The sequence below is a fragment of the Colias philodice genome, chromosome 29 (genome assembly GCF_061535455.1).
Source record: "Colias philodice isolate Cphi_HAF_F1 chromosome 29, ilColPhil1 Martin Lab GWU primary, whole genome shotgun sequence".
NCBI classification, from domain to species: domain Eukaryota; kingdom Metazoa; phylum Arthropoda; class Insecta; order Lepidoptera; family Pieridae; genus Colias; species Colias philodice.
In genome coordinates this window covers 4,034,482-4,062,244 of record NC_143114.1, presented here as the reverse complement: position 1 = coordinate 4,062,244, position 27,763 = coordinate 4,034,482, and the positions used below count along the sequence as shown (strand labels likewise).

General features: G+C 33.9%; 2 protein-coding genes and 1 pseudogene across 3 annotated transcripts in view; all 3 read right to left on the bottom strand.

Moving 5' to 3' along the window:
- The window catches only part of LOC149475899 (phenoloxidase-activating factor 2-like), a 30,778-nt gene extending 22,185 nt beyond the window's left edge, over positions 1–8,593 (bottom strand). For both annotated transcript variants that reach the window (XM_089712893.1, XM_089712894.1), the window contains exon 1: positions 8,435–8,593. The gene's annotated coding sequence lies outside the window, so the exon portion shown is untranslated. The remainder of the gene's footprint in view (positions 1–8,434) is intronic.
- A 10,370-nt stretch (positions 8,594–18,963) lies between these two features.
- LOC149475898 (uncharacterized) lies at positions 18,964–21,514 on the bottom strand. The gene is made up of 2 exons (XM_089713181.1): positions 21,026–21,514; positions 18,964–19,817 (listed from the first exon to the last, which is right to left on the bottom strand). The coding sequence occupies exons 1-2, from the start codon at positions 21,156–21,158 to the stop codon at positions 19,066–19,068; spliced, it is 885 nt and encodes a 294-aa protein (XP_089569307.1). The 5' UTR covers positions 21,159–21,514; the 3' UTR covers positions 18,964–19,065.
- Positions 21,515–21,537: 23 nt separating this feature from the next.
- LOC149475897 (uncharacterized) lies at positions 21,538–24,268 on the bottom strand (annotated as a pseudogene).
- Between the last annotated feature and the right edge of the window lie 3,495 nt (positions 24,269–27,763).

Here is a 27,763-nt window from a genome sequence, read left to right as displayed (position 1 = left end):
TCGAGGATATGCCCGGCTAATAAGTAAATCTTTTTTAAGAAGATGTAGGGCGTGTATTGAGGCTGATGGTAAACAATTTGAACATTTATTGTAATAAAAAATGTTATTTCCCTATCTGACTTTTATTTCAATAAACCTAAAGTAAACTAGGTCAAGATTTTTAATTATTTTTTTAATTTTACTTACTTTTGTTGACTTTGGTAAAAGTGGCGTCACTATCTGTCTCGCTCACTCATGGCAAACATGTCCACTATCCATCTCTCTTATCATTTTGCCGTAAAACTAAGAACCTACCAAGAGTTTGTGCGAATAAAAAACATTTTAACTGAATAAAATGGGTTAGCAAAAATCGGGTTACTTGAGGTTTTTATTTTTTCATTCATTTTTTTTAGTATGAAACTAACAAGTATTGTACTTTTTTACAATCCTGATTAAATGCGCCAACTTTTAATGGCACTTGCCAAGATACTCTAGTACATTTTTTTTAAAGGAGGGGCCGTCAAAGTCGACAAATTTTGAAAATTTTAAATTCATAGTTTAACAAATAGTCTTCAATTCAAGGAAACTTGGGGCAATTGTGTCATTATTTTTGACTGTGGTTCTAGAAATGTTATTTAGGGTTACGGTTCCAAAGTTTAAATGAACAAAAATAATAAAAATTAACCAAAATAACCGAAAAATAGTTACAGGTTGACCAAATTTTTAGGTTTTTCTTAAATGCCCATATTTTTCAAACTGCATGGAATAGATTTTTTTTCAGATTTTTCTCATGATGGTTACAATCAATCCTATCGCCCTGTTTTGGCTTGACGTTGAGTTTTGGGACACCCTGTATAACACCCATCCATTAAATGACCGCGCGTAACCTCGCTTCACCTTCTGAAGAACCGGACTAAAACTAGTAACTAACCTTGAAATCTCATCTTTATTTGTACAACAATCGAGTTTTTTAGAATTCCTCAATATATTGAGGAAAACCGTGAAATAATGTTTTTAATTATTTACGAAATTCAAGGCTTATTTACGAAAAAAACTTGGTTGTTTAAAAAACTAATATTTTAGCATCATTAAATCAGGAATTGTTGTTATATAAAACTGTAACGTAAACACCTTTTAATTCTAGGAAATTCATAGTTTATAGTTTATATTTTTAGAAAATACGTGTACAAGGTTTCATAATTCATGGGCTTTTTAAATTAGTAGTATAGATTTTCCGAAGGATTTTCCTAATATGCATATCTTTCACATTCATATCTTTTATTACATGTAAGTTTATTTATTAAAATATTAGCGTATTCATTATATGGTATTAGCATTATGGTATCTTATTTGTGTACTCCACGAATTATATTTATTTATCACTTTGTCCTTATTTATTATTATTATCCAGTACTTAAAGCAGCTGACATTCTGGATGTCATAAGGGGTCACTGAAAATCAGTGCTGAGGTATTATGCCTCAGGTATCCTGAGTGGCTTCCTTTTTTAGCGCATGCAACCACACATATATTTATGTCTTCTATTGCATATTATTTAAAATTTACAATGCTATTTTATATGTGTGTTGTGTGTGTTGGAATAAATGTTTTTTCTTTCTTTCTTTCTTTCTTTCTAATAAAATGAAGGGTATTTAACTTGACTATGTTTTCAAAATATCTTGATACCAAAACATAATATTTGAGGGCTTTGAACTGGTTTATAATCAACTCGATAGTTGCTCAATTAAATCATTTTTTTTTTATTTCGAAAATAATTAAGTACAAAATAGTAGATAATAAAACCAAAAAGTTCCCAAAGCTTGTGACAATTGGTTTTTATCTCCCACTAGATTTCCGCCCGCGGCTTCGCCCGCTTTGTCTAAAACCTAATAAATTATATACTAAAACCTTCCTCTTGAATCACTCTATCTAATAAAAAAAACCGCATCAAAATCGGTTGCGTAGTTTTAAAGGTTTACGCATACATAGGGACATAGGGACAGAGAATGCGACTTAGTTGTATGCTATGTAGTGATTAGTAGGATAATAATACTTCAGAAGATGTTTTATAATTATCATCGTAAATCGGAAAAACCCGAAAAAGTAAACGTTTACGCGATCGAAGTCGCGGTTAAAAGCTAGTATCACATAAAAATCATGAATATCATCTTCTTATATATAAAAATGAATCGCAAAATGTGTTGGTAAGCGCATAACTCGAGAACGGCTGAACCGATTTCGATAATTCTTTTTTTATTATATTCCTTGAAGTACGAGGATGGTTTTTATGTAGAGAAAACGTAAATATGCACCACGGGCGAAGCCGGGGCGGACCGCTAGTTGTCAATAAAACTAAGTGTTAAAGCCTAAGTTAAGTTAAGTAAGTCTCTTCAACACGCTGTCAAAACATTTATTACATTTTATTATGATAACTCGTTCTTGCTAAACTGTTTTATTTGCATAATCTGTGGTAAAAAAAACTATAATGAGTCTGTGGTTTTGACAGTGACGTAATCCGAGAATTTGGCGGGCTATCGTTAAAACTTAAATAAACTTAACTAAATAGTTTTATTTTTATTTGTTTATTTTATTACTAGCTGTGCCCCGCGGTTTTACCTGCATTGCTCCGTTTCATAATATTAGTAAATAGTAGGTGTAGATTTAAAAGCTTTTAAATTTTAATAATAACTAGCTGTTCCCCGCGGTTTCACCCGCATTTCTCCGCTCTTGTTGGTCTTAACATGATGATAATATATAGCCTTCTTCGATAAATGGGCTATCTACCACTGAAATAATTTTTAAATTCAGACCAGAAGTTCCTGAGATTAGCGGGTTCAAACAAACAAACTCTCCAGCTTTATAATATTAAGTATAGATATATACTTAATTCGAATTGAATTTTAATTCATAGATATGATATTTTTAGGTACCTAACTATGGATCATTTTAAATGAGACTGAAATTGTAATATGTACATAGTAGGGGAGCCAAAGAAGGGATTTTGGGATTTACTCGAGCGCGTCATATTAAAATAAGGGACGGTAGCTTTTTATGAATACTTCTAGCAAGTATGAGCAGATAATATTGGTGGATGCGCTCAGGGGACCCACTGGAAAATTAAAAAAATGCATAATTTTATGCTTCTTATAATTATTATTAACTAGCTTTCCGCCCGCGGCTTCGCCCGCGTTTGCAAAGAAAAACCAGCATAGTTCCCGTTCCCGTGGGATTTCAGGGATAAAACCTATCCTATGTGTTAATCCAAGTTACCCTCTATATGTGTGCTGAATTTCATCGTAATCAGTTCAGTATTCGCGTGAAAGAGTAACAAAAACATACATACACATCCTCTCAAACTTTCGCATTTATAATATTAGTAGGATAGGATAGGATGTAATTAACCCTCTCCCCCATGTGTTAATCTAACGCGCTTAATCACCACAAAATATCAATATCTAACGCGCTTAAATATTTCCAGGCAATTTTTTTCTTTTCTTTAATTTTTAAAAATAAAAAAGACGCTCAAAATTGAAACATTATAGCACCGTTTTTTCTCGCTATCGTCTAATCCAGGTACTAATTCTAATAGGTTTCCGTAACGCTCACAGTAAATCCACACATTTAACATCGTGGGCTCCCCTACTATAAGATATCGATCTATCTTCTTTATATATAAAAATGAATCGCAAAATGTGTTGGTAAGCGCATAACTCGAGAACGGCTGAACCGATTTCGATAATTCTTTTTTTATTATTTTCCTTGAAGTACGAGGATGGTTCTTATGTAGAGAAAACGTAAACATGTACCACGGGCGAAGCCGGGGCGGACCGCTAGTATTTTATAACTTCATTTTTATTTTTATTCATATTGTATGTATATATTATATGTATAAATTAATTCGTCTGTAAGGTCAAACACAAAACAACTGATAAACAAGTTTAAGTTTAATGACACTCAAATTTATAGAATACTAGCAATGCCCTGCGGTTTCACCCGCATAGATAGCGATATCGTGACAGTGAAAAGTCTACTATAAGGTCGGACTATAGGTTTAATTTTTATCACATGAAAATCACCTTTACCCCGTCCCGCACTACGGCCTGCTCATTGTAATTTGTATTATATAATATACCTACTATTTTCTGTAGATTGACACTTTTAAAAATTCGTTATATCTTTTGAATGGAATATCCAATTTTTTTCATTTAAAAAGTATTTTGCTGGTATTGAAACAGTCTATAATAAAACATCATTTAATGGGATAAGGATTAATATATGTGTATGGATAACATGGTTTGATTACTGTCGGCACTTCTATTTACTTTGAAAACGTAAAAAAGTTGTTGTAGTAACATAACTACTGAAGATGGACATATGGTATCGCGGACTTTCTTGTAGATATTGATCCATTCTATAATACCGTAGAACATTTTTTTGTTCTATCTTCAATAGATTCCGCAGCGCACGCGATGACAGAAGTTTTATTGAGGAATTTTTTACACCTTGGGTTACATTATTGCATTTTTGGTAAGGATCTCTAATTTTTTTGAAAATGCAATATAGCCTATGTTGCTCAGTGAAGATGCAGCTTTCTAATGGTGAAAGAATTTTTGAAATCGGTCCAGTAGTTTATGCGTGAAAACCATACATACATACATAATTACATAATTACAAACCTTTCCTCTTTATAATATTAGTATAGATTAGCTGTGCTCCGCGGTTTTACCCGCACTCCGCAGTGCTCCGCTCCTATTGGTCTTACTTCTTAGCGTGATGATTTAGCCTATAGCCTTCCTCAAACAATAAACTCTTCACCTTTATTATATTAGTATAGATTGGGTTTAGTTTAGAGAAAGCGGGCGAAACCGCGGGCTGGTTGCTAGTTTAGTAGTTAGGTAAGGTTCGCGGTTCAAATGCTTATATAAATATAGATAATGTACAATTGAATACACTGCGAATTTACGGGCAATCACAAACTATGCATTATGAAAGAAATGACCTCATACGACCTCCAACATCAGTTTATAAAAAATAAATAAATCTATATACTTAATATTATAAAGCTTAAGAGTTTGTTTGTTTGTTGGAACGGCGAACGCGCTAATCTCGGGAACTACTGGTCCGATTTGAAAAATTATTTTGTTGTTAGATAGCCCATTTATCGAGAAAGGCTATATGTCACGGGTTTGACGCACTTGGTGCACTTCTCAACTTGTACACCATGCTCAAATGGTGAACTTAGCAACTTGTACACTTCTCAAATGGTACACTTCGCGACTGGTACACGTCTCAAATGGTGCACTTCGCAAATGGTGCACTTTTTAAGATTAGTTGAGATTTGGAAAAATTGTGTAAAAATGAAAGAATTTTTAGTTTTGGATGTTTAATTTTTATAATTATGTCAACACAATAATAATAATTAAACTATACAGAATCACCTTAAACACTATAACATTTTGGGTCATTTTTATTTTTTCAAAAATAAAAATGTGACTCGGATATAATAAAAATAATATAATTATGTCAAAAAAAAGTAGATTTACAGTAAAAAAATATCATAATAAAGATATAATATCATATTATATCAATAACCTTTGTAATATTATTATTTAACTTTTAACTATTACTAATTAAATAAAAGCTTTAAATTAAATCATAACCTGTTTCTTAAAAACAAATTAGTAAAAGTAATAATAAGTAAAACTTAGTAATTCATCATAAATAATAATTATAGAATAAAAAACAAAACTGTCAAGACTACGGTACTTAGAAATTTAGTTAAACGTTACTACCCGTTTTATCGTTTTATTCAGTGTGTTGTTTTGTGTTTAAAAAATAAAATAAAATAAAAATCATTTATTGATCAATTTGTGGGTTAGGTACAAACATGTAACATTTGGACCCCAAACTAGGACAGCCTGTATTTTGGGGTCCACTTTTTTGTTTTGTGTTTGCGTTTACGTTGAATATATTATTAGTACATTTTATTTTGTTTACTGTTCATGATGGATGAAGTAGTCGTTCAATTTGATACAAATCAAAGAGGGAATGATACGCTTATTTGTGGTGAACATATATGTACATAATAAAAAGAAGACGAATAAAAATACTACTTTTATTATGATATTTTTTTACTGTAAATCTACTTTTTTTTGACATAATTATATTATTTTTATTATATCCGAGTCACATTTTTATTTTTGAAAAAATAAAAATGACCCAAAATGTTATAGTGTGTTTAAGGTGATTCTGTATAGTTTAATTATTATTATTGTGTTGACATAATTATAAAAATTAAACATCCAAAACTAAAAATTCTTTCATTTTTACACAATTTTTCCAAATCTCAACTAATCTTAAAAAGTGCACCATTTGCGAAGTGCACCATTTGAGACGTGTACCAGTCGCGAAGTGTACCATTTGAGAAGTGTACAAGTTGCTAAGTTCACCATTTGAGCATGGTGTACAAGTTGAGAAGTGCACCAAGTGCGTCAAACCCTATGTCACATCACGCTGCGCTAAGACCAACAGGGGCGAAGCAACGCGGATAAAACCGCGGGACACAGCTTGTACTAAATACAATGTAACAAGATCGTTAAAACTAACTACGACAATCTTTAAATTTACTTCAATGTGAAATTAAGTTTAGAATATTGATTTAATAAATGTAAGAAGAGACCGTCATAAAATACCTATAGTTTTATTAAATTAAATTTTATATTACACTAGGTTTCCGTCCGCGGCTTTGCCCGCGCAGTCAAAGAAAATCCCGCATAGTTCCCGTTCCTGTGGGACTTCCGGGATTGCGTCATTTTCCCGGGATTAAAAGTAGCCTATGTCCTTTCTCTGGTATCAAACTATCTCCATACTAAATTTCATGAAAATTGGTTCAGCAGTTTAGGCGTGATTGAGTAACAGACAGACAGAGTTACTTTCGCATTTATTATATTAATATGGATTCCTTTAGTAGGTAACTAATATAAATATATAATTAGGGAACTCCCCGATTAGCTACGAAACTTGTGAAAACCCCAGGGAAGTTCCCTCTTTATAACTCGACCGACTCGACTCGACTCGATGATCTCTAGTAGGTATCTATCTTATCTGTGACTGATGTGATGTGATGTGATGTGTGATGCAGGACAAAATTACCAATCTTCTATTATGTGATATGATACGAGTAATATTCAAGACCAAATCTAAAAAAATAACATAATTATAATATATCAAACTAGATGATATTTTCGATTATTCTGTTTGATCAAAAACATAAAATATAGCTCGGTAAATTGACTTGATAATAAAATTCACGAAGTTACCTCTAATTTTCACAGTTTTACGATTTCCCCGGAAAGCCAGTACGTTATAATTATTGTGAACCGTAAATAATCTTATATGAAACGTTTTATAGCAATTATAATTTATTTCACTTATTATTATGCTCTAAAATATTCTCAGGAACTACTGGTCCGATTTGAAAAATTCATTAATTGTTACATAGCCCATTTATCGAGGAAGCGTTCCGCCCGCGGCTTCACCCGCATTTTCAAAGAAAAACCCGCATAGTTCCCGTTCCCGTGGGATTTCCGGGATAAAACCTATCCTATGTGTAAATCCAAGTTACCCTCTATATGTGTGCTAAATTTCATTGTAATCGGTTCAGTAGAATTTGCGTGAAAGAATAACAAACACACACACACATCCTCACAAACTTTCACATTTATAATATTAGTAGGATATAGTATATCATCGCCCAAGCATCGCCCTAAGACCAACAGGAGCGGAGCAATGCGGGTGAAACCGCGGAGCACAGCTAGTTTCGTATATTTTGCATATGGTATTTGAATAATAGGTACAAGCTGATCCGGGAAACGACATTTTTCTGGGACAACAGGAGGTAATAAAAAATTACAACTTACTCTCTGACCTTTGACACAAAAATTAATTAAAAACCGATCAAGCTGTTTCAGAATAATTTGGTTACAAAAAAACGAAAACTTTATAGACATTTAAAACAAAAATAAGTATCAGCTCACAATTTCCACAAATTGACAAATTCCTATTACAGATATCCATATATATACCTAGGTACCATACTAACTTTCCGCGCGCGACTTCGCACGTTTTGTAGAAAAGTTTATTCATAAACCTCAAGAACTAGGTATCTATTAAAGAAAAACCTCATCAAAATCCATTTCGTAGTTTTAAGGATTTACATACATAGGCACGGACAGACAGTGACAGAGACTTTGTTTTGTAATATTATTTAAATAAACAGTATTTATGATAAACATAACAATAATAAGTTCATCGATGATTTGTTATCATTTCATTATGTAGTCATAATAAAATGATAAAGAAATCATCTATATAATATGTATTAAAAATAACATTTTCTCGTTATAGTAATACAAATAATATTATAGAAATAAGTAAATATTTAGAACAAAGACTCACCGTGTTAAAACTGGCATCACGTCTTACTGGTACAATGGTCACTCAACGTATAATATTATGTTTTATTTTCCTTAACGTTGACCTCCATGACAGTAATCACGACATTTTGATATTATTAAATAACTCGATTCTATCATCTCTCTCCGATTTATTGAATGCAGTCATAAAACTACAGTTAATAGTCTGTTGACAAAAATACCAACTATTATAAATATTGTGATAATTAATACATATGTAGGTATGTACCTAGGTAAGGTACCCCGTACCTAAATATTATTTACGTTTTTTGTCAAAGAGTTTTTTTGAAATTTAGCGCAGGTTAGAAAAACTTAAGACCTTCGAAAAGGATGGCAGTTTCTGTCGCGAAATTAAAACTTATTTTTGTGAAAATATTTTAAAATAGGTAAACAATCTTCATAAAACGTATCAGCTTCTTTCTATGCATCGAAGTATAACAATTCATTGACATTTAGGTGTAGTACCTAATACTGTGATTTAGGTACCTATATATTAATAAAAACGTACATTATGTTCCAACTTCCAACCTTTAATTTTTGGAAATTCCCATTGCTATGTGCAGTGTAAACGTACTGGTTTTTCTGTTTATGCACACTAAGATTATCCAGAATATGATGTCAAGGTTCAATCAGTTCAATATTCATCTGATAAGTTTTAATAATATCTATATATTATGTATTGTTATAATAATAATATCTATCTACTATCTCGTTATAAATTATAATTAACAATATGTTAAACTTTAAAGATAGAAATATAAATGTTCAAACTTCAAAGTTTCACAACGCTTTTGATTAGTTTTGGTTATAGCGACATCTATGATTTATCATTAAAACTTCTAAAAGTAATATTTCTGAAATGAATCCCTAGATGGCGCTTCTATTTGCGAATACACATGCGAATATATAGGAATAAATATTCTATGCTATTTAAACGAAATTAATTTAATTATTAATACTTTTCCATTTATTTATTTTATAGTTCTTAATCAATTTAATAAATTATTATTTTTTGAAAAACATTCTGGCAACTCATTGATTCTATAGTCTGTGAAAACTGAAATGTCAAATTATAAAAATTATACTCTAGATCTTCTCTAGATAGTTCCAAATTTCAATTGCATTTTGCAATGGCCGATTTAAATTTCTCCTTCACTGAGTTGTAATTAAATACCTATTACCTATCACAGTGCATTATAAATACTTAACTGTGATATTTAATTTCTTGATTACTTGGCGTACAGGTTATTCTAGTCGTTATCGTTTCGTGAGCTTTGTGTTTTTCTAGGAAGACCATGCCAAGTTTCAGAGATTGCTTACATTTGATTTCTTCATAGTTTGGGCTATTTCTTTTTGTTGTTCACAGCATGTTTGTCGTTGTAAGGTTTGAAGGTTGAATAGTTTTCGTTGTAGTAGTTTCGTGTGGTGTAGTTCTTTCGTTTGTTGTTTCTGTTCAATCGAATCAAACTCGCATGTTTCGAAGGCTTGAATCGGTACTCATGAAAGACAGTACTGTTGTACAAAATAAAATTAATCTCGATCGAGAATTTCGGTCTACTTCGATAATACTATTCGATCGAAATATAAATAGGTTTCAAAGTTAAAATCTTGAATTCTAACTTCGAAGCTGAATCAAAAATTGTAATCAAATTAACAACAAAATCTAAATAAAACAATTTCGTTTGTAAGGCTTCTGTTTGGTATACTCATTAATATTGGAATTTGATGTGGTTTTGGCTATCAATTTATAGCGTACCTTCATTACATTTTTGTTTTATAATATTATGTTATAAGACAAAAATGTAATGAACGTAATGAAAAATATCTAGAAAGAGAAAATCTATAATCAAATTGTTTAATTATAACCATTTAGAGTAACAATTAATATATGACAAAATGAAAATTTTTCTTTTGTATATGAAATTTAAGTATTCTGTTAACTCAAAGTGTTGTGTAGTGTACAGAATACTTAATTTGCTATATTGGATTGGTTAAACTTGTCAGATGAGAATTAAAAACTTACTCGATGAAAACCTGGCTTCGCTTGGGTGAAATATGATTCAATACACATCTTGGTCTAAAATATAGGTAGATATAAGTCCTCAAAGACTATTTCAAAGATGAGGTATAATTGGTATAGCTCTATTCATTGTGTTGAACAACAGTTGAACTTTTCCTTCATCTTGGTTCACTTTCTTCACTCGAAGTTTCATCCGTGTCTTTCCATGACAAAATCCACATAACATTTCTTAATTTTCTTGATTTTTTTTTAAATGTGTGATGTGTGTATAATGGCAGTGTCTTCTTATGATTTTCTTAGTATATCCATTTCTTTTCCAGGAATCAAATCTGTAATATTCGGTTGAAGGTTTTCATCGCTAATTGTTCTAGTTTCATCAACGAGTTAGTCAGTTATAACACTTGGTTAGCTGGCTAAAGCATAAAAAAGTAATATTTGAATCAATTAACCATAATATTTGTTAAATATAAAATTTTAATACTTAATATGCGAGTTGCCTGCATATGGATTATTAAAATTCCTCAGCTAATTCGATAGTCTAAATATTTTATCACTGTCAGATCCATGTACGTCTCAACGTTATTTAGTTCATTACAGTATTGATTTTTAACCGCCATATTTTAAAACCAGTAATAAATACATTATGATAATTGTTAATAATAAATTATCAATATTACCATAAAAGTAAGCATATGATGGTAATTACTTTAAATTTTTAACCAAAACACACCTCAGCAGTGCTCTCAGTAGTACATTAATCATCTGTATTATTCAAAATACTGTTGCATAAAATGATCAGAATTAACCATAAGTTCTTGATTTTGAAATAGTAAATATTTAGCTGCTTTTTAAACTGATTCAATGTCCCTGCTCTTCTGATGTTGTCGGGCAAACTGTTACACAGCCTGATAGCCTGAAATTATGTTGCTATATTTTGTTGCTCTTTATCTATTCCATCCAAAGCTTCATGTTTGTTTTTCTGAACATAATATATTATTTTATAAAGTGAAAATCTGTAACCAAAGTTCCTTGTTTAATTATAACCGTTTAGAGTAACAGTGAATTAATATATGACAAAATGAAAATTTGTCTTTTGTATATGAAATTTAAGTATTCTCAAAGATTTTACAGAATACTTAATTTTCAATAATGGGCTGGTTAAAGTTGTCAGATGAGAATTAAAAACTTACTAGATGAAAATCTGACTTCGCTTGGGTGAAACACGACTCATACACATCTTGGTCTAAAATATAGGTCCTCAAGGACTATTTCAAGGATAAGGTATAAATCATTTATTTATTTATTTAGCTTTGTTCATTGTGTTTAATAAATAAGGTTCATAAAAACTGCAAAAGTTTTTAGACATTTTTATTTTAAAACAACATTCAAAATGAACTAACATAATTTAAGGCTGTCAGTGCAAAAGTGGTCTAAGCTCAACATTGTTAGTATGGAGATAATTAGGTTTGCATTTTCAAGAATTTAAATTGAATACATACTTGTGAACGAAATTATATTTGAATTTAGTTTCCAGGTGTAATTTATGAAGTCACTACGGTGCACTCTTTGTAATGAATATTATTTTGAAAAATAATCACAAATTGTGTTTTTTTTTGTGATATTAGAAGAAGCCTAGAAGCTGACTATAAAGCCCAGTCTTGCTAAGGCCAGCAGAGCGCTAGAGCTAACCCAACACTGAGGGTTGGGGTAGGATGTGCTACTATTAGTATAATAATATATCTATAAGTAAAGTTATTTGTTTAGAAATTAAAGAGTCTCAAGAATTGGTTTATATTCTCGTGTGCCCTGCGGTTTTACCCGCAGTGCTCCACTCTTGTTGGTCTTAGCGTGATGATATATAGCCTATATCCTTCCTCGATAAATGGGCTATCTAACACCGAAAGAATTAAGAAGAATATACATATTTTTAATTGAAGCTCATCTTAGGATTATTCCAATTCTGTCAGTAACTCCCTTCAAATAGGTTGGTAGGCTGGTTGTCTTTCAATTGTGTTCTGTGTCTGGCTTCGTTCGACTCCTGTGATGCTGTGGAGGCGCCTGCAGATTGTTGTCGCGTAGTACCCGCTTGACATGCTGCAGTTCCCCGCTGAGGTGGGCAGCATCACAGAGGTGATGGGCTCTCTGAAACAAAGATTTACCTACAGAAGCTAGTTGGCAAGGGTGGTGGTGAGAATAACCATTGAGGTACCTATCAGTATGAGTGGCTTTTCTATACACTGTATGATTGAGCATGCCATCCCGTCCCCTCATTTATAAAATTGTTAAGAAAGGGAAACGGTTGTTTGTTTCTAACTCCATAGTGAATTGGATGTTTTTATGTATGGAGTTATGATGTTCTAAAAATGCAGGTATATGTTCAAAAGGAGAGAAGGACATAGTGTTTATAAACAGTCTCGGTTTGAATGGAGCTGTGGACAAGGGTCTCTGAAAAGTGTTCGAAACGTCGGGATAATGAATGCGTGATAAAATAAAAAAAATCTTTTGTTTTTTAAATAAACAGGTCTTGTTACAATTTCGATGCCAGATATCAAAGTTAGAAATAATAATAAAAACATTTAGGTACATCAACTAATTAATATTAAAATTATATCCCAATTACAACTGCACACAACATTTAAATAAATACAATAAAATAAAAAGTGTACTGTATACATTATTCAATTCTTAATTATTAATAACTCAGGCCCCGGAATCACAGACACAATTGTGTCGTGGACCGATCGGGCCGTTCGGGGCTCAATGGGTTAAGTCTAATGTGTGTCGATACATATCAAATGCGCTTAAGTCACATATAAACTATTATTGGTAAACCTGTACACAGTCGGTTTGAGTGATATTTTAACGGTAAATTAGAATAATATCACCAAATTGCTTGAAATATTGCCTATTGGGAACACTGTATGAAATTTCAACACTGTAGAAAAACGGCAAACGGCGCTGTGGGTTATAATTGGGTTTCACAAGCAAAGGCGAACTCCACGTGGGGCGACTAGTTACCGATGACTCCCATTAAACCTTATCAGACTGTTGGGAGGCACCGCTCAGTGGTGTGCTAGTTACATATACATACTTACATTAAATCCAAGCTCTTCTACAGAGGCTTATCCTTCCACTGCTAGAGAACCCATTATAGCTAGCACTCTTTTGTCAGCTGACAAGGTTTCCTTGAAATATTTACACTCATAATTTTCTCTAAAATCAGCGACGATCAGGCATTCATTTTCTTTAAGACCATTCAAGCACTGATGAAAATTGTGAAATTGCGATTTTATGTTAAAGACGTGTTTCTTAAAATGTGTCAATTCTTTCTCAAAGTTTCAACTATTTTTTCTGTCTCTTCCTGTTTTACTTCTCTAACATTCTTAATTGATTTGCATTGTTTTCCATCATTTTCATATTCTACGTTCTTCCTGATCCATTCATTGTATTGTATACTTAGTTCCATTAATATTTTGTTCATTATATTGAATTTTCATATCTTTGCATTCCTTACAATCACCATACATGCAATCTTTGGAAAGGTCGTTGCATACTGTATCTCGAATAATATTAAGTTGTCATCATTAATCACATTTTTTTTGTATGAGAGCTTCAGCTTTATGTGAGAAATTAGAGTGTTTTACACAAACATATTTCTCTTGCATCAATTAACGACGTAAAATGGTCGATTTTTCGTAAAGTAATAGTAAGAACATGGAAGATCCGGATGTTCCGCCTTGAAAATGTTATATAGATTACATTGTGTTTTAAGAAGATATCTTTTTTGAAGTTTCTCTCCATGTTTGGTGACTGTTTCTTTCTTACCTGCTGTAGGTATTGTAATATCATCTCGTAGAGAAAAGTTCTGTATTTTTTTCATTCAGCGAATCAGAGTTGGTAGTTTTTTGTTTTTTGGAGTTGTATTTTCTGTTGACTCCAAGAACATCTTTAAATAATTGTGTCTTACATCTGGACTCTTCTATTTGTTCCGTATTCAAAATGTTTTTCAAAATTGTCTTTCCTTTACGATCTCTCGTCTTATCTCATTTTCATCTATTTTTAACACTTGAAACCAAAATTTTGTATTTATCATGCAGTGTGTTGTCTTCAACGTTTTAATTTATTGCGCTCTTTTCTTACTTTTCAACAGTTCTCTTTAACTTCTCGATTTCTTTTTTCATAATGAAATTTTCCCTATAAAGTTTGCTTCTATCTTTTCTAACTTTCTTTCGTCCCCTAACAGATGGTGAATCCGATGCAGGAGATAAAGGTGGCGTCTGCTGACCCTCAAAATATTGTTCAAAACATTTTGTAAAGACTTCAGTTTTGTTTAGTTAGATATATTATTATATAGTCAATATATTCTTCGATTTAATTTACCTCGGCAATAATGACTTTCCAACGGCTCGAACTTCATTATACATTTTTGAACAGCTTTTCTCTTTGAGCGAAAAGCATGAAGTTTCCGGTCTCGACCACGATTTTCTGACGGACCTTCTTCAGTGGCAGCATAACGGTTAGTAACACCTTTAACACGACCTTGTTTTATATTCCAAATACCTCAAAATGCAATGAGGCAAACCTTAACTTTTTCCCTAGTCTTGTGCTTAGTGACCACATACTGTTTTAAGAGAAAGCACGTTAATTTCGAACATTTTTTCTTGGGTGTCTCCTTTCAACGGGAGCCAATGTTACGTATCGTAAAATAAAATTGACTTGATCAATTTTTGTAGGCTAACTGTAGAATCTTTTGTGAAAATAAAACAAATCGTTTGACGTCAAAATTTCACACTGGTATGCACTCTTTTTGTTGTGATGACATGTTGGCCTTTTTGGCAGGTTGTGCGAAGAGTATCTAAAATAAGTTTAAATTGAATAAATGTAAAAAATCTGAAAAAGTGATATAGGTAGATGATAACAAATCGCAACAAGTCAACGACTATTAGCAAAGTGAGGATAGTTGGGTCGAACTTCGTATAAACAACGTCCGAGCTGCTAGGCACGATTCGTACGAATGCGCCACGAATCAAAGGAAAGCGGCTTTTTATAGTATTCGCCAGCTAAGCGTGACCACACATGAAATAATGACAACTACATTGAGAACTATCCCCAAAAATATTAAATTGACGAGATGGGCTACCTCCTCTTTAAGTTTCTGGTATACTCCGCTATGTACACCTGTCATTACATTGGCGTTGTCAACTCCTATACCAGAAAGCTTTTTGATGTCAAGTCCATGTGCAAGTAGTGTTTTTTTTTTACAGTTTGCGTAATGAAATGGATTCAGCGTCGCCTTTACTTAACTCTCCAAGCGTAAGGAAAGTTGACACTATCCCATATGAAGTCTTACTAAAATATTGAATTACTAGCAGCAACATTGAGGTTTGAAAAAAAAAAACATTACAATTATTTAAATTTTTGTTCAGTAAAAATATCGGCAATTGCATCATCTGACAAAGTAATGTCAGTAGAAGATGATGAATTATCTTCAAATTGAGTATTTTGTTTATTAGACAATGATATAGAGGGGCCAGTCGCTGATCTAACAGTCTGAACAGTCACTGATGTACAGGTAGAAGGGCCAGTATAATCCGATTGTCCACGGTAATTATCCATTGTATTTGTGACAAATTATCTTCAAATGAAAAAATAAATTTATAAAATATATTATTCTACAAGGGTCGACGATGATTAGAACCCTGACTCCCCGAAGCGAAATTTCGTTTGTCCGACGTAGTAGCTCAGATGCTATTCTTACGTTTCTTGTGCACTCTAAAATAAGCGTTGTATCGTAGATGTTTAATTCCATTATGACATCAGATAGGTGAATGACCTCAGAGAAGCGTTAGCCAATCCCCGGAGTCGGTTTTAGCGGTTATACAGTTCATGTTGTTTAGAACAGCTGTCGACAGATTTTAATAAAGGACTTGTTTATGTTTTGATTTCGGTACACTTGTAATGTTTTTATTAGAAAGTCAACTGTTTTTGTTTTTATGTATTATCCACAACGAAGGACACTTTATTATACTGTTTATATCACTTATTACTCATGTATTGTCGTACACTGCACTAGTCACTGTGGCTCATTTGTATATTCACTCACCAGATAATATCGTCTTGGAAACGTTTTCACTGATTTATTAGCTTGTAACTTAACTTATACTTTACAACACAATGTCTTTGATTTAAATGATTTTTTATATTTTTAAATAATTTTATTACGCGGAGCTGATGTTAACGACTTGACAGCTATCATTCTAGGAAGACGATGATCGTGAAGGTGTCCTTCGTGTTCAATAATCCGACAGCTTTATCAAGAATGTCCTGTTGTTGTTTTAATCCATCAGTCCTCGGAATCACAGACACAATAGAAAATCTATTGTGTCGCGCCCCGATCGGGCCTTACGGTGGTCAATGGGTTAAAGGAGCTTCTTTCTTTTTTTTCTTAAAATTTTGATTGGAACTACTATTGGTGGTATTTGTCATCTGAGTATCGAGTAACCTTCACTTCTAATATTTTTATTCATATAATTTTTTTCATTTTTGTTCCATAGATATGGCATGTCTTTATAAAGTTCGATTATATGGCCCAATATTTCTTTTTCTTTCGTAGTCATTCTCGAAACACTCGCACTTTCTCTGACGAGAGCGACATAAGCGACACAACCACGCCCGCAAAGAGCTGCGCACCGACTGAAGCGACTAAACGCTACGACAGTTCCTCTATTATCTCAATTTAGTGGACCTATTTACTTATTTATTTTGAAATATTTCGTCTATTTCCTCAATTCAATGTGCTGTTTCAGTTTCAGCAGATTGAATTGGACGTACTTGAGTTTCAATAGATTCGGGTGACTGTATGGTCGAATAGGATTGCACTGTTTGTATTCGTACTCGTATTCGTATATCCGTATATATTATACGGATATACGAATACGTCTACATCGGTGTCAACCCAACGATGTAAACGAGATGATGCTTTCAAAGTGCCAGCTGCAGTTTTAGCATCGACAACTTGCTTAGCATATCTATTGGTGTCCTTGCAGATAAGCTCCATGATGTCTCTACTCCAGATATCTGTAAAGGCTTCATAGGGCGTATCGTAGTCTTTGATAGCTCCTGGGCAGTGTTGCCAGATCCAAATTTTATTTTCCGGGAGGCATACCTATAAAAATCCGGGAGTCTTAGGGTAAAATTACAAAAATTATCGGGAGATTTTTTAATATATATCTTTATTATGTTTTTGTAAAATTTTGTCATTAATTTCAAAATTAAAGCAATTACAATTATTTTTTAATAAATTTTTTGTATGAAGGACTCCCGATATAACCGGGGTAGACAGCTTATTACGTAACTTTGTCTTGGTTAAATTTATTTGGGAAAACAGCCTTTCCACAGATGCACTTGAGTGTGGCAAGCACATAAAACTCAAAACTGTCGAAGTTAAATTTGGAAACATTTTGCTGCCATCACCCAAATGCATCTGGGCTATCTTTTTCCAGAAAGCTCCTACTTCTAAATTTTCATCTTCCGTGTTTAACTTCGTATTCCGAAGAAGCCGTCATTCGGTGTCAATCTGTTGGATAATATTTGAAGGTGCTATATTTGGGAACCTTCCCAATATGGGTCTCAGCACACATATGGGATCGGAAAGGGATCGTAACCGTAACGCCTTTCGCCTCGCTGTCAACCAGGCGTCAACCTACCGTATGCACATAACGAAAGCGTATCAGCAGCGCCTGTACGTCAACTCGGCTACGGCTAGGCGACACCGCGCTTACGCCTCGCCGGCCCCTGGCTGACCTGGTTGGCACCAGATCAGTTTGAATCCAAACGTTAAGTGTAGCGCACGGTTATGTCTTGGTTTACAATACGTGAGTTGGCTATCATAGCCATAGCACTTGATGAAGAGGAAAAAGAAAATAGCAAGAAAAAAAGAAAAAGATATTGGGTACACAGTATGAATAAAGCAAGGAGTACTGAAGGGGAATTTCGGACTATAAAAAAACATTTGATGGATGATGAAGAGAAATTTTATATTTATTTTCATATGCCGAAATATCTCTTTTATAACATATTGCAGTCTATAGATGAATGTATAAGGAAGAAGAATACAACATTCAGAGAAACAATATCGCCCGAAGAAAAACTAGCTGTAACGTTAAGGTGAGAAATTGCATTTGATTTTGGAATTTTTAATCTGGTCTACATAAATATTTGTACTATAATTTTAATGTTTGTATTATCTCTATTGTTCTTTTTTTTAAGTGTACAAAAAAAATACTCGGTTCCGAAACTACAAGATAGATTAATTTTTATCCTCTGTCGATAAAAAATATTTCTTTTGGAACGCAACCCTCATTTGCGATCAGGTGTGCACAGGGGATGTACGTTTTATGTCTGGTGTATGTGTGTATATATTTTGTGTGATTGCGTAAAGTATTTTAGTAAATGCAACTTTTTTGTAGTTTAGGTAAAAAAAAATACCCATAAATCACATATTTTTTTATTATACAAAACTATATTATTAAATCCAAAAATTATGGCAATTAAACAAAAATAGCGCCACAACAAAAATACAATCATTGTATAAATTAAAGATTGTTTGAAGTATCAAGATCGTCAGCATTTGACGCGCCATTTTCTTCTAAGTTTGAAATATTAAAATCATGAATGTTTGAAGCGCCAGATGTTGATTGTATCTCGTGGCTAATGTTATTTAGAGTGGTATAACCTCGAGGCATGTCATCTTCTCTTTGGGGAATGTAAGGGTTGCGATAACTATAATAGCTTTGTTTCTCTGCGATTTCTTTTAACTCCATTTCCGAAACTGCATTATATATTTTACTTTTCATAACAGCTTGGTTATATTCTGAAAATTTTTTAACCGTTGCCGCAATGCTCTTAAAAAATGTATCTATCTCATCTTCTTTTTTGGTTTCGTTGTGATTTAATAAATATTTCATTAAAGTTTGTGACGCTGAATTTTTTTCAATATTAAGTTTTTTTTTTTTTGAAATTTTGGATGCAACTGAAGATGCAGAAGACTCAGGACGCGGCGAAAGTGGAGTAGTTTCCGCTTGTAAGTTTTCTGGAGACTGAATTATGTTTATTGAGTTCTGTGAATCATCATTACCCAAGAAACTGCTAATATCTGAACCGTCATCATCATCAACCGAAGAGATCGTATTTCTTTCTTTGTAATGAGGTACTAAAAAACTCATTTCATCTTCAAAGGTCCACTTTTTCGTCGTCGGGGCTGCCTGACCACTTTTAGTTTTACGCTTCTTCATAGCTCGTCGGTGAGACTCTCTAAGATTTAACCAAGTTTTCTTGCACTCAGATTCTGAAATAAAATAAATCATGGTTAACTATATCAAGCGCATGTAGTTACACATGTATGTGTGAAAGGGAGTACGTACACACACATTCACATAAACATATACACGTATTATAAAACGTATATTAAATATACATTTATTGTTGCAGGTACTTTATAACTGGATCTACATTTACTAATTTATCATCGAGCTTCCGTTTAGGAGAATCAACTATTCGTTTGATAGTAATAGATGTGTGCAATGCAATAATAAATAAATTAATGCCAATTCATATACCTCAACCAACTACAGCCACATGGCAAGGAATCGAAGAAGGATTTAAAAATAAATGGAACTTTCCGAATTGCATAGGCGCCATTGACGGCAAACATGTAAATATAATTGCACCTCCCAATAGTGGATCGTTGTTTTTTAACTATAAAAAAACATTTTCTATTGTTTTGTTAGCTATAGTTGATCCTGAATACAGATTCATAGCGGTTGATGTAGGAGCCTATGGAAAAAACAGCGATGGCGGAATCTATTCATCATCTACATTTGGAAAGGCACTTGAAAGAAACACATTCAATATTCCATGTGACAAACCATTACCAGGAACTAATCATGCAATGCCACATGTATTTGTGGGAGACGAGGCATTTCCATTGAAGACATATTTATTAAGACCATATCCTCGCTCAAATACACGGAGACTATCAGATCCTGAACGGCAATATAATTACCGCTTATCACGAGCTAGAAGGGTAGTTGAAAACGCTTTTGGAATTTTATATCAAAAATTTGCGATTTACAACAAAAATATTAAATTGCATCCAAAGTTTGTAGATAAAGTGGTATTAACAACTTGCATTTTACACAATATGATGAGGACATATAACATTGAGATGAATTTACAGGAACCGAACAGAACAGAACAGGACATTACAGTTGAATTCGGCGAAGACCGATTGTTAAGTCAATTACCAAGTATTAGTGGTGCCCATATGGCTACCGCTTTTAATGTACGTGAAAAGTTCAAAACATATTTTCAAACTTCTACCGGACGAGTTCCATGGCAGTAGCTTTTAGCTTTAAATATTAATGTTAATTCTTAATGGATATTCCAGTTAAATTTTTCATTATAATTATATTAATCACAACTGTTTTATTTCCCATACATACCTACATACGCGAAAAACATTAAATAAATAATTAAATAGGAGTAGGTACTTACCAGATTGCTTTAAAGTAATACTTATTTGTTTCCAAGCCTCGTCCTTTTTTATAGTATTGCTGTATTTAGCATCACTTAAGTCATATAAATATGGATATTTTCTCACTTCTTCAATAAGTTTCTCCCTTTGCATCGTTATTTTGTGTTTGAATCGAACTTAAAATTTTAAATAAAACATACGCGCAACACGAATGAAATACTCCTTGCGAATGGCGGCGTCTTTAGCAGGCAAGTCGCGGGAGGGGAAAGGGGAAAGGGTGGACAAAGAGATGTGAGCTCGGGTACGGAGAGACGTAAGCGCGGGGACGGAGAAACGTAAGCGCGGGGACGATGAGCCGTAAGCGCGGGAATTCAAGTTCGGAGCCTGTTCCGAGGCGAGGCGATTACGTTATTATTCCGATTAGTGTGCGTTGCAGTAGGGAGTTTAATACAAACCATTCTGAACGGCTCGAGGCGATACGGTGACGATCCCTTTCCGATCCCATATGTGTGCTGAGACCCTATGTCGGCGATGGATAGTATTTTGCCACTACAAACTATTTTTGGATCCATAAACTCCATTTTTTTCAAAATTTCCATATCATCTTCAAACGGAAATCGCTGTAATAGTTGTTTAATTGCCTCAATGTAAAACTCCAAACAGCGGAACTTGAATTGTTTTATTTCTTCGGGACTGATTGTTAATGTTGGTGAAGATAATGTCGCCCCTACTTCAGCGCCTAAATACCAATCTTTTATATCCATGTACTTTCTGGGATTTTTATAGTCGATGTTTTTGTGATCATTTCTTGAAATGTATTCATCTTTCACATAACATCCCAAAATTGTGTAGATTACGGTCATGACCCTGTTGTAAATTATGTGTACATTCGTATTTTCTGATTGCATGGTTCTGTTTAGTTCGTTGAATATTCCTAAGGCATACGCCATAAATTGCAGATACAGCTTGTTCACTGGGTTTTCTAGCATTCTCAATATGTTTTCTGCAGCTTTAATACGGTCACTGAAAATAGCGTCCCTAAAGTACAACTTTAAGGCTTCGTATTGTTCTAGTAGCCTCTTTACTACTGCCTCTAAAGAGAGCCATCTTGTTTGAGAAGGTTGCAGTAATTTGTGTGGTTTTAGTTCCAAAAAATCTTGGAATTGTTTCAATAAGCCGGTACGTTTTGGGCTACCATTCAAATAGTTATACACATCCCGTGCTAGATCTTCGGGTTCTCGAGGCAATTTTAAGCAAGCGTTAGACGCTACAAGATGTACAGAATGGCATACACATTTCATAACGAAAAGGTGTGGTATGTCTTGTTTGAACTTCGTAGCAAGAGAATTGTTTTTTCCCATCATTACGTTGGCACCATCTGCGGCCAGCCCTATCATATTTTTTTTATATGGAATCCTCAAATCGGTCATTTTTTTTGTAATTATTTCATGCAATTTTTCGGCGTTACCTTCAAGAATTTCAAATATTTCAAAGAAAAAATCTTCCACCTGAAAAAGAATAGGGTTTAAAAAGTATAAAAGGTAACATATTTAAAATGAAAACTTTACATTATAAACATAATATTTACCTTCAGATTATTTCGAGCGATCCTCACAATTACTGCTAAATGCTTTTTTGTACTTTTATCAGTACTTTCATCAGCTGTTAACGAAAATTTATTTGTCTGCATGGCTTCAACCATGGTGTCAACGTCACTTCTTCCCAACACCTCCGAAATAATTTTTGTTGTTTTAGTACGTCCACAGGTAATCCTTTTTGCGACTTCAGAATCTGGGCATACTGCTCTTATTAAATCTGGGAAATGTTCCATGACATTGATCGGAATATTATGTTCAACTATGAATGCGGCGATTCTAATTTCTGACTGTTTGACTAGTTTTTCTAACGATGTAGATTTTTTTGTAAACATCTGGTCTAGACTCTGTTGACCTCGAATTTTCAGCTTATTGCTTTCATGTTTTTTTGTCTCTTTGTGTCTTTTAATATCATTTTTCCCCCTCTCGTTATATTTATATCGCAAGAGCACACTTTACAATAAGCAAAATCTGGACCTGAAAAGAATATTTTTTAATGTAGCCTAAATATTGCAACAAAAATGCGTTAATTTCTCAAGACGAAAATACTGCCGTACTTTTCTTCTTTTTTAAACTGGCAACTTTTATAGGCCGCCTTATAGATGATGAGTCTTAAAAACCAACTGTGCAAACAGTACTAAAAAAAACAAAAATATCATAGACCATAAAGCCTCAATGACTTTCTTGGATCAAAGTCAATAACTTTGCAGAATAGAACGCAGAAAAAAAATGTAGTCTGCATAGTCCAAAAATAATCATTTGAACTGTGAATTTAGAGTTCAAATTAGTTCAACACGTCAGTACTTTTGTGTGGTGTTGTGGAACTACAAAACAAAATGTCAAAATTACAAATTGATTACTGCACTACACGCACGAACTATTTACATGTGTATGCATACAAATCCAGGAGGTTTCCTGAATAACGAATGAAATGGGTTTTTTGTATTCAATAAGTTTTTATCATTGAGTAACTAAGTAAGGCTTTTATTATTATTTAAGTCCCCTTTGACCCTTACCTTTATTACTTTTTGATAACCATCCCTCAAACAGATCATCTTTTTCCCAATCCGGTTTATAGCTGACACTGTACTTCTTTTTCTTTGGGGGTGTATTTTGCACCTCTTGATCATTCTCAGAACTAGACATTCTAAGTTCTGACAATTACAGCTTTAAAACTTATATAATTAACACTTTAAAATGATGATACTTAGAAACAAACAAAACTTTTCTCACTTCACAAAGTGCTCACAAGTAACAACATGTTTATCTCTGGTAACAACGAAGCAATCTAATACTGTTCATTTAAATACCTTACTTATCCTTAAAATTACTAGACTGAACTATGTCTCCTAATTTGGTCGTATAATAATTAGAAAACCCGGTTAGTCTGGTGTCCCAAAGTCTTGCTGTTTAATATTCAACTTTATTCCATTCCATGAAGGCATACTTTACACTACATACTGTACAAACTTATTACTTTTATGATTCGTTCGGTGGTTTGGTGATTCGTTTCACGCAGTAGACGCAGTGCATCGCAGTGTTTTTAGTAACTGGACTTCAAGCTGTGGAACAGTAAATAAAAATCGGGAGGTTTGATTGAGCATCCGGGATGTCGGGAGGATTTTACTAAAATCGGGAGAACTCCCGGAAAATCGGGAGATCTGGCAACAGTGCTCCTGGGGTTGGCCCTGAAAATACGGCCATGCCATTTTTTAGGCTTAAAACACTTGCCCTCTATTTAAGAGAAATGGAACCTTCCAATAATAAAAAACAGAAGAAATTTATATTATTAAATCACAGTGGTACCACTTTTTTATTAAATATTAATTCTCTTGCTAAATTAAGCCATTCTCATTTTTTTCCTCTTTTTGTTAGCCAAGAGTTGGCTAATATTATTTCTAGATGACAGTTCCCCTCCTATAAGAATTTTTTGAGATACTTTCTCAATAATTATGTGTTTGCATTTGCTTATATAAAAGTGCAGATTTTGCGTATTTTATTTATTTATTTATTCTTTATTGTACAACAGTCTTATAAAATAAAAGTACAACAAAACCATTCAAAATGTACAAATGGCGGCCTTATGGCTCTAAGCCATCTCTGCCAGGCAATATTTTGTAATGGGTGAGCTCGCAGATTCGGTAAAAAGAAATTTGTAATCATGCGTCGATAATTCTCACTATTGACATTTGTCGCCTAGCCCCGAGGATATTGAAAAAAAAAAAAAAATGGTCCAATTATCCCATTCGTGGATAAGGCGCACCAAACAGTTACCCTGGGACAATGCAATGGTTTTTGGTGTTTCAGTCGAGGGTTTTGGGATCTTGGAGACCAGTACCGGCAGTTTTGCTTGTTTACGTGGCCGTTTAAATGGAAATGAGCCTCGTCGCTCCAAAAAATGGAATTCACAGTTCGAAAACGCTCCAGCATCATTTCACAAAAAAAATTGCGTGAAACAAAGTCATTTTCTTTCAGTTCTTGAACGATTTGATTTTGAATGGATGGAATTTCAGATCCTTTTTTAAAATTTAATGGATAATCTCTTTTCTTTTGCAGAGTACGGCATACAATCGCCCAATTCCATTCGGTCGATAGATGGAAATCCGAATCGTAGGAATTGGGCGACAGCGTTACCGTCTCCGCGTCTGCCGTATCGTCGGACTGTCCGCTGTCCACTGTAAACTGTCAAAATACAGGTCTTCAGCCGGCACCAGTAGTGGCGGCGGCGTGGGCTGCCTTGATGTTGACAGCATAGCTGTAAAACAAAAGTTTTATGTTACAATCACACACACACACATATATATATTAATCCATACTAATATTATAAATACGAAAGTAACTCTGTCTGTCTGTCTGTCTGTTACTCAATCACGCCTTAACTGCTGAACCAATTTGCATGAAATTTGGTATAGAGATATTTTGATACCCGAGAAAGGACATAGGCTACTTTTTACCCCGGAAATAGGATAGGTTTTATCCCGGAAATCCCACGGGAACGGGTACTATGCGGGTTTTTCTTGGACTGCGCGGGCGAAGCTGCAGGTGGAAAGCTAGTTATTAATAAGATATTTACATACTGGTGCTTAGCCGGCACTGATGCGGACATTATGTGTGTTCCAGGGCGCACATTTGCCCCTATTATTGGCTGCAGAGTCTCGACCATGGTCTTGTCCGGTACCAACTCGACGTGGACTTTCCGAGTCGGACGACTAACGCAACCGAAAGTCCATACTTGATGCTGCAGAAGCCGACCACGGTGGTACTTCCTCGTGTAGAGGTGGGCTTCATCTACCTTTACAACATCTTCAGGACCACCGATCAGATCTCGGTCATGGGCCTCTGCAGCATCGCAGACCTCCCTCAAAAAGTGATACATCTGGATTGCCGATTTTTTAGACACCCCTACTCTACCTCTTTTGCCGCCTGTGTCACTTTGTCTCGACGCAGGAAGTGGAGAATCAGTCCAATTATTGGTAAAAAAGGTATATTTACTCTTTCAAAAAGGTATTTTTCAGAGAACTTAGAATTTGATTACATCCCTGACGCCTGCATCGCCAACGAAAACCCATTTTGTAAGTTTCCTTCGCCTCCCTATTCATGGGACTGCTACAAATTGGACAGCGAGGAACGCACTGTGGTAATAGATACCACGCTTTGGCAGCTTCAACAGCGCGTTCCTCGCTGTTTATTTTGCCGGCGACATTCCATAATGAGAAATTCTTGATTAAAAGTAGGGACCTATACTGGTTGTCCATACTTTGAAATCAACAATAATAACAATAACCAACAACAAACAATAAAAAACCAACTGTAACAAATACTTTCAAATCAAGAATTAAATATGTAACATGTAGGTTATGATCCAGTTTACACGTTTTCTTTTTTTTCTTCCACTTGTTTCACTGTCGAAGAAAACGAAGTCTCCCAAGCAGCATCCATTTTGTTGTTATTAAAGAGGCTGAAGAACTAATGGGCAATTTGTCCTTACGTTTGCATCTGTTGTAGTAATCTCTTATATATTTCTATCTCTTCTTGCATTCATTACCTGTAATGAACATAATGTTGTTTTAGATTTATAGCTATGTGAGAAACATATGGTTATCTATAGTTCATGTATCGTATATCGACAAGTTATATTAGCAAAATAGTGAAAGAAGTGCTTGCAAGCCTACGAAAAAAAAATTCCTCGCGTCGACTTTTGAACAGTCATGTCCTAACTTCAGTCAAATCGCAAACATTCGTCAGGTAAAAGGCTTGGTCAATGGCTGTATCTTCAGCCCGTAAAACTTCCTCTTGATGGTCTGGTCAGATCATTGTACGTCTTTATTGGTCAAAATAACACCTTTTATTGGAAAACCCTTTATATACGGTTACGTACGGCATATGTACGGTTGACCGGCAGAAAATCAGTGAATCCAGAGAACTGAACCGTCGCTGTCCACTTGACTGTCCTTGTCAACTGTAAAAAAAAAGTTTTATGTTACAATTACACACATGATATACAGGGTGTACCAAAAAGTAGTGATGAACGGAAGCTGAGAGGTAGAGGACCTAAAGGGCTATCCGAATCACCCCCATGTATGTTATGCGATTTTTCGTATTTTCGGAGTTATGACGTTTTTTTCAATTTTTCACCTATCGCCGAGTACGATGATATTTTCACTCATGCTGACGTCAATGATTGCGGAAGATGCTTGATTTTTTTTGTGTGCTAAGCTGAAAGATAGGCCAATTCAGTATGGTAACATTTACTATCGTTAGATCTTTGAATGGAATAAAAAAAAGAATTAAATGGCAAGAAAGATAAAATTACCCAGTATGTTCACCACTTCAAGGGCCCGTAAAAAAATAAAATCACATAAAAAAAGTTTTCCGTTTGACTTTTAAAAACTTGCTCTATCTATCAGATAGCTACCCTGAAAATTTCATTTAATTATTCAGAAAGCTTCAATCGAAAAATTTAAATCAAAATGTGGTAAGTGCAAAAATTGAATTAACTTGATGATCATTAAAACCAATAAATAGGTGTTTAATTACCAGAAATTTTTAAAATAACCCCGCTGTTGCTCAATGCAAGTGCGACATCACCGTAAAAAGTTGTCTTTTAAATGTCTGAATGCCCTTTTATCATTTTTAATGGTTTCTTCTGCTACTATGAATTTC

Excerpts from the sequence above, each read along its gene's own strand:
- LOC149475898 (XM_089713181.1), bottom strand. The coding sequence starts at position 21,158 with ATGCAAAGGGAGAAACTTATTGAAGAAGTGAGAAAATATCCATATTTA. Across the intron at positions 19,818-21,025 it reads TATTACTTTAAAGCAATCTG|AATCTGAGTGCAAGAAAACT; the intron begins GTAAGTACCTAC and ends ATTTTATTTCAG.